Source organism: Leptonychotes weddellii, chromosome 2 (genome assembly GCF_054177405.1).
Source record: "Leptonychotes weddellii isolate Sample4059 chromosome 2, ASM5417740v2, whole genome shotgun sequence".
Taxonomy (NCBI): domain Eukaryota; kingdom Metazoa; phylum Chordata; class Mammalia; order Carnivora; family Phocidae; genus Leptonychotes; species Leptonychotes weddellii.
Window position 1 is genome coordinate 178,192,936 of NC_138370.1, and position 13,075 is coordinate 178,206,010.

The 13,075-nt window shown below is 46.4% G+C and overlaps 2 protein-coding genes across 8 annotated transcripts in view; one reads left to right on the forward strand and one right to left on the reverse strand.

The window, feature by feature from the left end:
* The window catches only part of TMEM175 (transmembrane protein 175), a 26,233-nt gene extending 17,903 nt beyond the window's left edge, over window positions 1–8,330 (reverse strand). For 2 of the 7 annotated variants that reach the window (XM_081812827.1, XM_081812821.1), the window contains exons 1-2: window positions 8,106–8,330; window positions 7,932–8,016 (exon numbers count right to left, since the gene is read on the reverse strand). Coding sequence is in view for 1 of the 7 variants with exons in the window: in XM_081812826.1 (XP_081668952.1) it covers window positions 7,521–7,703 (183 nt within the window). In the remaining 6 variants the exon portion in view is untranslated. Of the gene's footprint in view, window positions 1–7,121; window positions 8,017–8,105 lie in introns of those variants that run through there. The other 5 variants (XM_081812828.1, XM_081812824.1, XM_081812826.1 and 2 more) reach the window with 4 other exon arrangements.
* An 84-nt stretch (window positions 8,331–8,414) lies between these two features.
* Window positions 8,415–12,973, forward strand: LOC145720253 (cyclin-G-associated kinase-like). The gene is made up of 2 exons (XM_081812829.1): window positions 8,415–8,729; window positions 9,423–12,973. Exons 1-2 carry the CDS (start codon window positions 8,585–8,587, stop codon window positions 9,536–9,538), a joined length of 261 nt encoding a protein of 86 aa, XP_081668955.1. The 5' UTR covers window positions 8,415–8,584; the 3' UTR covers window positions 9,539–12,973.
* Window positions 12,974–13,075: the final 102 nt, after the last annotated feature.

Below are 13,075 nucleotides of genomic sequence, written 5' to 3' on the forward strand. Positions count from 1 at the left end.
AAAAAAAAAAAAGAAATTGAAAAGATAATCACAGAATGGGAGAAAATATTTGCATATATCTGAGAAAAGTTTAGTATCCAAAATATATAAAGAACCCTTCCAGTTCAACAGTAAAAAAACAACACAATTCAAAAAATAGGCAAAGGATGTGAATATACATTTCTTCAAAGAAAATACATTATCAGCCAACAAGCACATAAAAAGATGTACAACATAGGGGCGCCTGGGTGGCTCAGTCATTAAGCGTCTGCCTTTGGCTCAGGTCATGATCCCAGAGTCCTGGGATCAAGCCCCGCGTCGGGCTCTCTGCTCAGTGGAAAGCCTGCTTCTCCCTCTCCCACTCCCCCTGCTTGTGTTCCCTCTCTCGCTGTGTCTCTCTCTGTCAAATAAATAAATAAAAAATCTTTAAAAAAAAAAAAAAAGATGGACAACATCATTAGGTTACATTAGAGAAAAGTAAATCAAAGTCAAGAGATAATCATCCTCCAGGATGGCTATAATAAAAATAATGAAAAATAACAAGTGTTGGGAGGATGTGGAGAAATTGGAACCCTTGCACACTTTTGGTAGGAATATAAAATGGTGCAGCTGCTATGGAAAACAGTATGGTTCCTCCAAAAATTAACAGAGAATTACCAAAGGATCCAGTAATTCCATTTCTAAGTATATATTCAAAAGAATTAAAAGCAGAGACTTGAAGATACATTTGTGTGTACACCAGTGTTCATAGCAATATTATTTGCAATGACCAAAAGGCGGAAGCAACCCAAGTGTCTATCTATGGATGAATACCTAAACAAAATGTGGTATATACATACATACAACATAATATTGTTCAGCCTTAAAAATGAAGTTCTCACATGTGTTACAATATGGACGAATCTTGAGGACATTATGCTAGCTAAGTGAAATAAGCCAGTCACAAAAGCATGAATACTGTATGATCCCACTTATGCAAGGTCTCTAGAGTAGTCAGATTCACAAAGCAGAACAGTGATTGCCAGGGGCTGGGTGGGGCAGGAGGAAGAGTGTTTAACAGGAATAGAGCTTCCGTTTGGCAAGATGAAGAGCTCTATGAATGGACAGTGGTGATGGCTGCACAGAAGTGTGAATGTACTTAACGTCACTGAACTGCACATTTAAAAATGGTTAAGATGGTGGGCGCCTGGGTGGCTCAGTTGGTTGAGCGACTGCCTTCGGCTCAGGTCATGATCCTGGAGTCCCTGGATCGAGTCCCGCATCGGGCTCCCTGCTCGGCGGGGAGTCTGCTTCTCCCTCTGACCCTCCTCCCTCTCATGCTCTCTGTCTCTCATTGTCTCTCTCGCAAATAAATAAAATCTTAAAAAAAAAAAAAAAATTAAAAAAAAAAATGGTTAAGATGGTAAATTTTATTAAGTGTATTTTACCAGGGTTAAAAAACCAAAAACCAGTGCCCAGCATACACGTTCAAAACATGTTAGTTACATGTTACTTTCATCATATATGTTTTTAAGACTCATGGTAATAAAAAAAATACAAGACTGAGTAATGAAATAAAGAATACAAGACAAAGTAGAGGAACATGGAGTTGAGGGATCATTTTTTTTGTTTAAAGAGACTAAAGAATTTCAAAATCCTGATGGGAATAAGGAAAAGCTGGAATTTCACATAAAAGAGGGGAGGTAACTGAGAGCCGATGACCCCGTAGGGCATTATGCACTGTGCTGGGCATTAGAGGTAAACACGAACAGGGTAAGCTTACCTGACACACATTAGGGCGCTGTGGGGGAACTGAGTCTGGGAAAGCTCTAAGAATGGGGTATGCCAGAGCTGAGTCTGGAAATATTTATGACAAGATGACAACAAGAGTAAGTGACACCTGTCAAGCAATAACTATGTGCCAAGCACTGTTCCAAGTACTTCATCTGTAATATCTCTTCTAATCCTCAAACAACGCTGTGAGAAACAGACAAAAAGGAATCGGCTGTGTGTGTGCCTGTAACACAGACAGCTTGGTGTGCAGCGGAGTGCAAGGGGTTTGGTAAGGCTAGAGCACAAGGCTCAAACTAGGAGATGCACCTAAAGTAAGCGGGGACTAAATCAAAGAAGGTTGTGTGCCTGCCTGTTCAGGAGTTTGTAAATTATCGTGAAGATTATGCAGAGATGATGCACTTTTCTTTATATATCCTCTATATATGTGTGTTCTGTGTAGATACACACACACACACACACACATAAGTAAAACATATATTTTGGATACAAGTCCATCATGTGATTTGTAAATACTTTCTCTATTCTGGGCTGTCTTTTCATTCTCTCTTGACAGTATATTCACACATACATATTTGCATATATTTATATATATGTATTTTAAATTCACAGGCTATTTTAAAATAAATTTATGTGTTTTTAGTAGCCCCCCACACCCAATGTGGGGCTTGAACTCACAACCCTGAGATCAAGAATCGCAGGCTCTACCGACTGAGCCACCCAGGCACCCCTCATGGGTTATTTTTTTGAGCAGTTTTAGGTTTGCAGAGAAATTGAGCAGAAAGTAGACTTACCATATATATCTTTTCCCCACTCCCCCTCCAGTTTCCCTTTTTTTTTTTTTTTTTTTAAAGATTTTATTTATTTATTTGACAGAGACACAGCGAGAGAGGGAACACAAGCCGGGGGAGTGGGAGAGGGAGAAGCAGGCTTCCCGCGGAGCAGGGAGCCCGACGCGGGGCTCGATCCCAGGACCCTGGGATCACGACCTGAGCCGAAGGCGGACGCCCAGCCTACTGAGCCACCCAGGCACCCCTCCAGTTTCCCGTTATTAACATCACATTAGTGTGATACAGCTGGTTCAACTGATGAGACGTATTGATACATCACTAACTGAAAGTCCATAGTTCACATTAGGGTTCTATAGGTTTTGACAAATATATGACTTGTATCCACCATTACACTATCATCCAGAAGTTTAACTGCCTTAAAAATCCTATGCTCCCCCTTTTTATCCCTCCCTCCCCCAGAAACCCCTGGCAACCATTCATCTTTTGACTGTCTCCACATTTTCTCCTTTTCCAGAATGTCATGTAATTGGAATCATTCAGTCTGTGGCCTTTTTTGACTGACATCTTTCACTTAGCAATATGCATTTAAGGCTCTTCCATGTCTTTCCATGGCTTGACAGCTCATTTCTTTTTACTGCTGAATAATAATCCATTTTATAGATATACCACAGTTTATCTGTTCACCTATTAAGTATCTTCAACAATGTATTTTGAAGTTTTTGATTTTGATTAAATCCAGGTTAACTGTTGCTTTTATCTATTATTTTTTTATTTTTATTTTAAATATTTTATTTATTTATTTGACAGAGAGAGACACAGCCAGAGAGGGAACACAGGGGGAGTGGGAGAGAGAGAAGCAGGCTCCCCGCAGAGCAGGGAGCCCGATGTGGGACTCGATCCCAGGACCCTGAGATCATGACCTGAGCCAAAGGCAGACACTTAACGACTGAGCCACCCAGGCGCCCCAACTGTTTCTTTTATTGATGTGCTTTAGTGTCATACCAAAATATCTCACTTTTTTAAAATAAGTTTTATGGTTTCAGGTCTCACATTTAGATTTATGCTTTAATTTTTGTATATAAAGCAAGATACGGATTTTAAACATATGGATATCCAATTTTTCCAGCAACATTTTTTGAAAAGACTATCTTTTCAATTACTTTTATTCCTTTGTCAAAAATCAACTGACCTTATATGTACTTGGAAGCCAATTTCTGACTATTCTGATGCACTGATTTACTTATGTACCTTAAATCAGCACCATACTACTTTGATTACTGTGGCTTTATAATGAGCCCTGAAGTTAGGCACTGTAAGTCATATAACTTGTCCTTGTTCAAACTTGGGAGTATTCTACCTCCTCTGCAGTTCCAGATTAATTTTAGAATCAGTGTGTCAATTTTTACAAAAAGTCTGCTGGGGTTTTGCCAGGAATTGCACTGAATCTATAGATCAACTTGAGAAGAATCACTCTGACCAAATCTCCCAATTTATGAATATGGTGTATTCTTTCCATTTATTAAGGTCTTTAATTTCTCCCAGCTATGTTTTTTAGTTTCCAGTATATAAATCTTGCACATCTTTTTTCAAATTTATCCCAAGCATTTAATATTTTTTGATGCTGTTGTAAATGGCATTTTCCCCTCATTTCAACTTCCACTATCTTGCTGGTTATCTAGAAATAATGGCACTTATTTTTTGCATATTGATCTTGTACCCTGCAATTTTGCTAAATTCACTTACTAGTCCTAGTAGCTCTTTCTGTAGATCCCATTTGTTTTTTATACATAGAGCCATGAGTGTCAACTGAGAGTGCTAATGTCCCTCGAGGGACATTTGGCAAGGTCTGGAGACAATTCTGGTTGTGGCAAGTGACATGTCTTAATGATATCTAGGGGACAGAGGTAAGGGTGCTGCTAAATGTCCAACAACGTACTAGACAATGCCACCCCTTCACTTCAACAAGGAATTATCTGGCCCCAAATGTCAACGGTACCAAGACTGGGAAAGTAATATAAACAATTAGGTCATCTTCATAAACAATTTTACCTGTTACTTTCAACCTGGAAGCTTTTTTTTTTCTTGCCTCATTACACTGGCGAGAATTTCTTACACAATGATGAACACAACTGGTAAGACCTGACAACTTTGGCTTGTTACTGATCCCGTCTTTTATTATTCTCTATGTCAGTACAGGCTTTTCATAAACGCCCTTATTATTTTATTTCAGAGGGAGAGAGAGAGAAAATGCACATGCACATGGAGGGGAGGGGCAAAGGGAGAGGGAGAGAATCTCAAGCAGGCTCCATGCTCAGTGCAGAGCCAGATGTGGCCCAACCTCATGACCCTGAGATCATGACCTGAACTGAAATCAAGAGTCAGATGCTCAACCGAGCCACCCAGGAGCACCATAAATGCCCTTAATATGCTGGCCAAGTTTCATTTCATTCCTAGTTTGCTGGCAGGTTTTTTTTTTTTAAATTAGGAATAGATGTTGGGTTTTATCATGTTTTTTTCTGTGTCTAGTAAGATGATCCATTTGGTTTTCTTTTTCACTCTGATAATAGTGTAAATTACATTGATCAATCTTCAAATGCTAAGCTAACTTTGCATTCCTGGGACAAACCTCACTTGGTCATGTTATACTATGCTTTGCAGTATTGGATTCAACTTGCTAAAAAATGTTTTAAAAGAATTTTTGTATCTATGTCCACAAGAGATATTAATCTTTTTCTTTTCTTTTAATGTCTTTGTCAAATTCCAGTGTCAGAATAATGCTGTCTTTATAGAATGGGCTGGGCTGGTTAATACGTCCTTCCTTCAATTTTAAGTTTATGCAGAATTAGTAATATTTCTAGTTTTTAACTGTAAATTCAATGCTTTAATAGATATAAGGCTATTCAAGTTATCTACTTTTTTCTTGAGTGAGTGAGCCATGGTAGTGTCTTCCAAGGAATTTGTTCCTTTAGTCTAAGCTGCTGAATTTGTTGGCATAAAGGTGTTCATGTTCTCTGATTATCCCTTTAGCACTGACATCATTACTCTTATTCATGATATTGTTAATTTGTCTTTTTTTTTTTTTCTGGTTCAATACGGCCAGGGATTTCTCTATTTTATTGATCTTCTCAAAGAATCAGCTTTTGTTGTCACTGATTTTCTCTGTTTTTGTTTTCTATTTCATTGGTTCCCACCCTGACACTTACTATTTCCCTTTCTGTACTCACTTTGGGTTTCATTTGCTCTTGTTTTTGTTTAAGATGAATGGCTGAAATTACTGGTTTGAGATCTTCTAGTATAGTTTTGGCTACATTCCACAAATTTTAAAATGTCATGTTTATTTTCTCACCTCAAAATTCTTATTTTCCTTCTGATTTCTCCTTTGACCCATGGGTAATTTAGAAGTGAGTCATTCAGTTTCCAAATATTTAGATTTTCCAGATATCTGTTACTGATTTTCTAACTTAATCGCATCGAGGTCAGAGAACATACTTGTTTCATAGCCCAGAATATGATCCATCTTGGTAAATGTCCTTTACACACTTGAAAATGTGTATTTTGCTGGTATTGTGTAAAGTGTTCCATAAATGTCCATTAGATCAAGCTGGTTGATGGTATCATTCAACTATATTCTTGGTGATTTTCTCAGTACTTGTTCTATCGTATATTGTGAAAGGGGTACTGAAATCTCCAACTACAATCTACAGCACCAACTTACAATTGGGTTTTGATTAAAAAAAATTTGGTTTTGCGTCATGTATTTTAAAGCTTTATTATTAGGTGCAAAACTGTTTAGAATTGTTACAACTTTTTGATGAATGTACTGCTTCATCCTTACAAAATGACCCTCTTAATTTCTGGCTGTATTCTTTGCTGAGAAATCTACAGAGACTTGCAGATGAAGACCATAAATTCAGTTTTAAACATGTATACACAACATGAGATATCTAACAGCAAAGGTCTAAGAGTTCAGGAGAGAAGTGTGGAGATACAGACTGAGTGAACATGGTCCGTGTGGTGCCAGGATATGAAGGTGCTCCATAAATACTTATGAAATAAAAAGTCTGAGTAAACTCTGGTCTCCAAAGTAATTACACCATTTAAAACTCTACCTGATCCTAGGTCATATGAGGATAAATTCCAAATTCAAAGGAATCCTGAAACTCTACCATGCTTTCTAGTGAGTTATGCACTAGGTTTTCCACAACAGCTATTTCACATCTTTTCCACATTGCTTAAACCTTCGCTTTCTTACCTCCCTTCTTGTTTTCAGCACATGTTTTGTTTCCCTCATTCATGGCGAAAACAGAAGCCATCAGAGAATTCCTTCGCTTTCATTCCAATAAACACATAAGATTACCTGCAGCTGCAAGCCATCTTCCCTCCCTCCCTCCCTCCGCTATGAAAAGTGTGTGTCTTATGCCCAAAGTGAGTATTGCTCTCCTTATGCTCTGGATGTCATTCCCCTCTCTTCCAGGGGACTTTATTCGTCACTCCTCCCTCTCCTGTACAGGCAAACCTTCTCGCCCCACTAGCTCCCTCCCATCAGCTTCAAGCTGCTCAAAAATTCCCATCCTAAAGCACCTCAACCGCACACCATCTTCCAGCTCCCACACCTCCTTCTCCACAGCCAACCTCGAGTCACCTCCAACTCTCCACTTCTTTCTTCTTCTTCCGCCCCACCACTCCAATGGAACTATTCTTGAAAGATCACAGGATAATCTCATTGTTGCTAAACCTAAGGCACATCTTTCATTTCTTTTTCTACGTCGCTCTTAAACAGCTTTTTGCCCCTGGAAACATCTTCCTGGGCTCTGGGACGCACTGCTCCCTCGGTTTCCTCCCCGAGTCCCTGGCTGCTCCTTCTCCATTCGCTGGTCTACTCTCGGAATGTTCTAGCATCCTTCTGCCTAACTCTGTTTTCCGCTCTCTTCAGCTCCTAAGACAGTCAACCGCCATCGACATGCTGAGGACAACAAATACCGGTCTACGGCTCGGCCTCCTTCCTGAGCCCTCAGGGGCACCAGACGAATGCGCTGCTGGGAAACGCCACGCCTCGGGGAATTCTGGCGGAAACGCTTGTCGACAATGGAGCAGGTTTTCTTCTCCCCGAAAAAGGCAGCGGGCGGGGTAAGGAGACCGTGCCTCCTTCTCCGAGCTACTCATAAAAGGTCTGTTGCAAACAAGCACGGTACAAACGAAGCTGCTGTTGCTTTAAGGGTAATAACACGCTTGTCCTGAAGGAGGCTTTAATAACTTGAAATTCTAGGAGGACTAAGACGCTGGTTGGGACTTTCAGATCCGTTGTTCGGTCTGAGAAAGGACACAGGGGGCTGCCTACACGAACCGGCAGATGACACCAACGCGCCGAGCGGGCCGGTGAATGGGTCTCACCCGAAGGGGCAGCTGTAGGTGGTCGGTGACACGCGATCCGGGGTCCAGTGCTGCCAGCTCTGACTTCTCTACGGAAGCTGGAAACCTGGGTTTTTTAGAGTTTTTCAGAACAAACCCTTAGACCCGGCCCCCCACCAAAGCGAACCGGCTAGGCGCGTGCCCGGTGCTACCGACCTTACTCAACAAGTCGCGGGGAATGTCGCTGGCTGGGCGGCCAAACTGCGCGTTTCTCAAGAGCTGCGGTCCAGCGAGCCGCTCCCGGCCGCGGGCTGACGCCACCGTAGGCCCGAGCACCCTGAAAAGTAGCCTCCGCAGACGCGGCCGCCTGGGGAACGGTTACACGCCGGGCCCGGAGCCACTCCGCCCGCCCGCGCGTCCGCGTCCGGGCCCGCCAGGCGCGCGGAGCGCGGCGGCCGGAAGCTCGTCACGAGGCGGGCGGCGCCGCGCAGGCGCGATCCGCGACCAGGAATCTACGCACGCGCACGCGCGCCTGCCCGGCACGGCGTTTTTCGGGGCCGCGACGCGCCCCCGCGGGCCTACGTCACGGCGTCGGGGCGGAAGATGGTGCGGCTCGGGGCTGGCGGTTGCTGAGCGGACCCGGACGCAGCTGGACCCGAGCTCCCCGCTCCGGCGCCCGCTGCGGGGTCGCAGCCATGTCGCTGCTGCAGTCTGCGTTGGACTTCCTGGCAGGCCCGGGCTCTTTGGGCGGCGCTGCCGGCCGCGACCAGACGGACTTCGTGGGGCAGACGGTGGAGCTGGGCGAGCTGCGGCTGCGGGTGCGGCGAGTCCTGGCCGAGGGTGAGGCCCAGGCCGGGGGCGCGGGGCCGGGCGCGGGCCGGCCGGGAGGGGGCGGGGCGGCCCCGGCGCGGTGGGGGCTGGGGGAGGGTCGCCGCGACGTGGAGCGGGTGAGGCCGACCCGGCGTGACTGCGGAGGGTGAGTGAGGCGGGGTCGGGGGCTGGGCACTTCCTTGCCGGAGGCGTGGCGGTTGTGGAGGTGTGGGGCCGACCTGCGGCCGGAGGAGAGGCCGTGGCGGTGGGGGAGAAGGTGGTGGGCAGGTGAGGGGCCACGGTGGGGCCGGAAGGAAGGGGACCCGGGAGGCTGGGCAGTGCGCTGGGTGGGTATGAGTCAGGGCCCTTGCCTCGCATCTAGGGCCGTTGTGGGGGGGTGATGGGACAGCCCTGGATTTCTGGACATCGGGCTGACTTTTTGGGTGCTTGTGCCCCTTGGTGAAGGTGGTTGTTCTCCCTGGATGTTGGGATAGACGGTACTGTGACCCATAGCCCAGCTTCCTCCTCTCGCCACCTATTTGCCTTGCCCTGATCTCTGTTTGTGAGTCCACCTAAGTTAGGGCATGCCAACAGTCGTGACCTGTCCAGAGCCTTGCAGGTTGGACTCGTCAGTCGTGGAGGAATTTCCGGGCCATTCTTTAGTCATCTTTGTTTCTGCACGCTATCTCCAGCTTCCTGATGTCCTTTCTCTTCCTCACACAGAGTCTATTGCCAACGTCGGCGTGATCCCATTCTCTCCTCTGGATTTTCCTTACGTTTTGTCGGTGGCGCCCACAGGGGTATGTCACACTTTGCTAGCTGGGATGCTTGCTGGCTGAGCGTAGTTGGCTCTGGGGCTGGTGCTGGAGCAGAACGGTATTCCCCTGAGTTAGCGTGGGGCGAGGGAGTGGTGCAAGGTGGAACCACAGACCTGTCTGGGGTAGCTCTCAGGACTGCAGGCTCAGCCTGTCGTGCGGCCCGACCTACTGCCATGTGTGCTCAGTCTGAGTCGGGAAACTAGCGGACCCTTCTGAAGTCCGTGTTCCTAAAGGCCTGAGGGGATGTTCTGGCTGTAGCATTATCACACGCTTTTTCTCCACTTGGGTAAAAAACAGATTTTGGGTGTGACTTTCTTACAGAGGTGGGGGCCAGAACCTCTATTAACATTGAAGAATGAGAGTTCCCTCAGATCAGTTCCTTTATTCCAAAAATACCAGGCAATTATCTTGGTTTTTTAAGAGATTCATAGTGGACAGTAGGTGGTTTTTGCCTTCTGGAGTTTAAAATTAGACACACACTCCAGTGAGGGAAAGACAGCGCAGTATTGGGGGAGCCTTGGGGCAAGGCAGGCAGTGGCGAGGGTTCCGACAGGCCAAACTGAGGTGAGAGGGTTGAGAGTGCGCCCCTACCAGGGCAGGGGCGGGACCAGGCAGGAGGAGGGGTAATCAGAAATGGGAGGTGGGTCCTCTGGAGCAGGAAGCTTACTGGTCACTTAACACACAGGATAAAGAACAAGGAAATGGGAAGGAGCCAATATGGTTGTGCAAAAGAACCCACTCCCTTTGCTATCTAGACAAGTCAGGATATAAAAATACCCCTCACAGTCTTGGTCTTTGGATAAGTAACAGAGCCTTGTAGCCTTTAAAGCTTGAGAAGCCTCTTCCTGAACTTAAATGGTAAGAAAGCCATATGAAGTCTTTCAGGAAAAACAGCAACCCTGGAACCTAGGCTGTGGGAGTTCATGCTGTCTTGTTGTAAACGTGGGGAAGGTTCCAGACCCTAAACCGTTGGGTAGAGATGTTGACAACTTCACAATTCTTCAGGCTTCGGAAAGATAGCAGACATCCTGTATATCCTATGATATTCCTACAAGAGTGGGGAAGGTTTTTAATAATCGGATAAATCATATATCCATGATTAGATGAGTGAGTATCCTCACTGTGGGGTAATGAAGTCTTTAAATAGCCCCACCTCAGTTCATGTGAGGTGTTGCCCCAGGTGAATTTAGGATAGATCAGATTTTGCTGTCAGATGGTTTAGGGAAAAAGACATTATTTTCATAGCTTTTTGGAATTTGCATCTGGAGCATGAAATGGGTTGTGGGGCAGAACTGTGGAGCCAGATGGCTTCCTAATCTTTTGACAATTGGTTTTAGGTTTTCATTAAAAAAAACCCCCAGTGTCAGAGATGCTGGGCCCAAGCAGATTCTAGAATACATTCTTTATGATCTCTTGTTTTGGATTTTGCACGTTCTTGCTTGCTTCCTACTGTCCAGAGAGGTAACAGAGGTGATCGCTCTGCCAAGATGGGTTTTGCCCCGAAGGTGAGTCCACCTCTCCAGTGACTGACTTTGGCTGCACTGCCAGTGATGTGGACGGGGTGGTGTGTGGGCAGCTCTTCAGAAAAAGAAACAAGTCCGCAGAACTGTCCCGTAATGTATGTGTAACTAGTCGTGTGTGTTTGCTGGAACACCGTGTGCCATGTGTGGTGTCAGTGGCCTTTGATGAATGTGGGTCCCTTGTGTTCTGTTTGGGGTCAATGCTGGCCCGAGAAGCTGCGAGGGCACACGCCACACCCCGGCTGTTGTCCTAGCCCTCCACCCCTCTGCTTCCTGGTCCCTGCTTTTAGAGGGCTTCTCCCCTGTGTGCAGTGTCAGGATTGGTGAGGGCACAGGGGCCGTTTGATCAGCTGGCAGTCGCAGGGTTGTGTGATAGGACTCTCGGCTGGAGGGTTCAGAAACCACTGGGGTTGATGTGACGGAAGGAGAGGATCGTAGGTTGAATCAGGACATCCTCTACAGGGATACACAGTGTAGCACATTTTAAGTTGATTTGAAAAGATGATTGGGCGGTCGTTGCTCACTGACATTCTAGCATATGGCTCTTTCACACAGGAAGTGTGCCTGAGCCCTGTGGCTTGGTGGTCTTGTTCCGAGTATCTTTTCTCTCGACTTCCGTGGCTGCTCTCACCCAGGGAGGGGTGCTGAGTGGATCTTTTCTCCAGCACGGATAACCGAGGTCTTTGCAGGAAGGGCTTGCGCCTTGGGCAGCTGGTTCTAGTATTCAGAATGGCGTGGTTCAATCTTGTTCTGAATTGCCCTCTCTTAGTTCTCCTAACCCCACCCTCTAAACTTGCACCTTGGCGACTTTAACATCAGCCCCTTACCCGTCGTGACTGACACCTAGTGTGAAGTAGTAATGATAACCAGCGCAACAGCATTTATGGAGTTTTGACTGTTCGGCGGGCACAGTCCCTGGTGTTTCCTGTGGTCTGTCCTCCTGACGGTGGCTGACAGCACGGGCCGTCAGTAGCTTGCCAGCGCTGCCAGCCAGTGAGTGGTGGAGTTGGGACTGGTGGGGCGTATCTTTGGTCACCCACATGGTGGCGCAGGTCCCCCTGTAGCATGTGTCCTGCAGGGAGAAATGTCCAGAGGATGTCACGGTGAAAGCAGCAAGCAGCAGTGCACCTGCTTGTGGAGCCGCTGGACGTGGGCGCTGCTTAGGGGCCAGGGTGGGAGCTGTGTGCCAAGGCTCCCGCTCCTTCTTGGTCTGTGCCTCAGTTGACTGCAAGTGCAGGTGGTATGCAGGTGCCTGGAGTGGGACATCATGGGGAGGTCACCGTGGAGGGGAGATTATTGTGGGAGGAAGTCACCCTGCGGGGAGGTCCTGGGGGGGTGGTGTTGGCGCAGGTCACTGTTGCGGGGCATGGGAAAGGCTGCCCTCTGTCTTTCCATTGGCCCGGCCTGTTTGTCTCTGTGGACTCCTGCCGTCCTCATGGGCACGTATCCCTGAAAGATCTGTGGTGATCATGTGAGGCTACGAGATGCAGGTGATGGGGTGTCTGTTCCTTAGAAACAGTGTTGATTGATAACACATTGTAAGATCTCCCAGATTGCTCCTTGTGCTGGTGTACCACGTTTCCTGGTGCTCACTGTTCCCCCCCCAACCCCCCCACCCCACCCCACCCCTGAGCCCGTGACCCTACGTAGAGGCCTGCCAGACCCCACTGTCCCCGCACCATCCTCATTGCAATGGGCAAAAACTGTGTGGGCTTGTGTTGATTTGCGTTTCTCTGACTCATGAGTTTGAGCATTTTTCAGTGCTTACTAGCTTATTCAGACTCCTGTTCTAGAATCGCGCATGGAGGGCGCCTGGGTGGCTCAGATGGTTAAGCATCTGCCTTTGGCTTAGGTCATGATCCCAGAGTCCTGGGATCGAGTCCTGCATTGGGCTCCCTGCTCCTTGGGAGCCTGCTTCTCCCTCTGCCTCTCTCTGTCTCTCATGAATAAACATAAAATTAAAAAAAAAAAGAAAAGAATCGCGCATGGATATCCTATGCCTATTTTTCTTTTTAATTAAAAACAATTTATTTTTGGG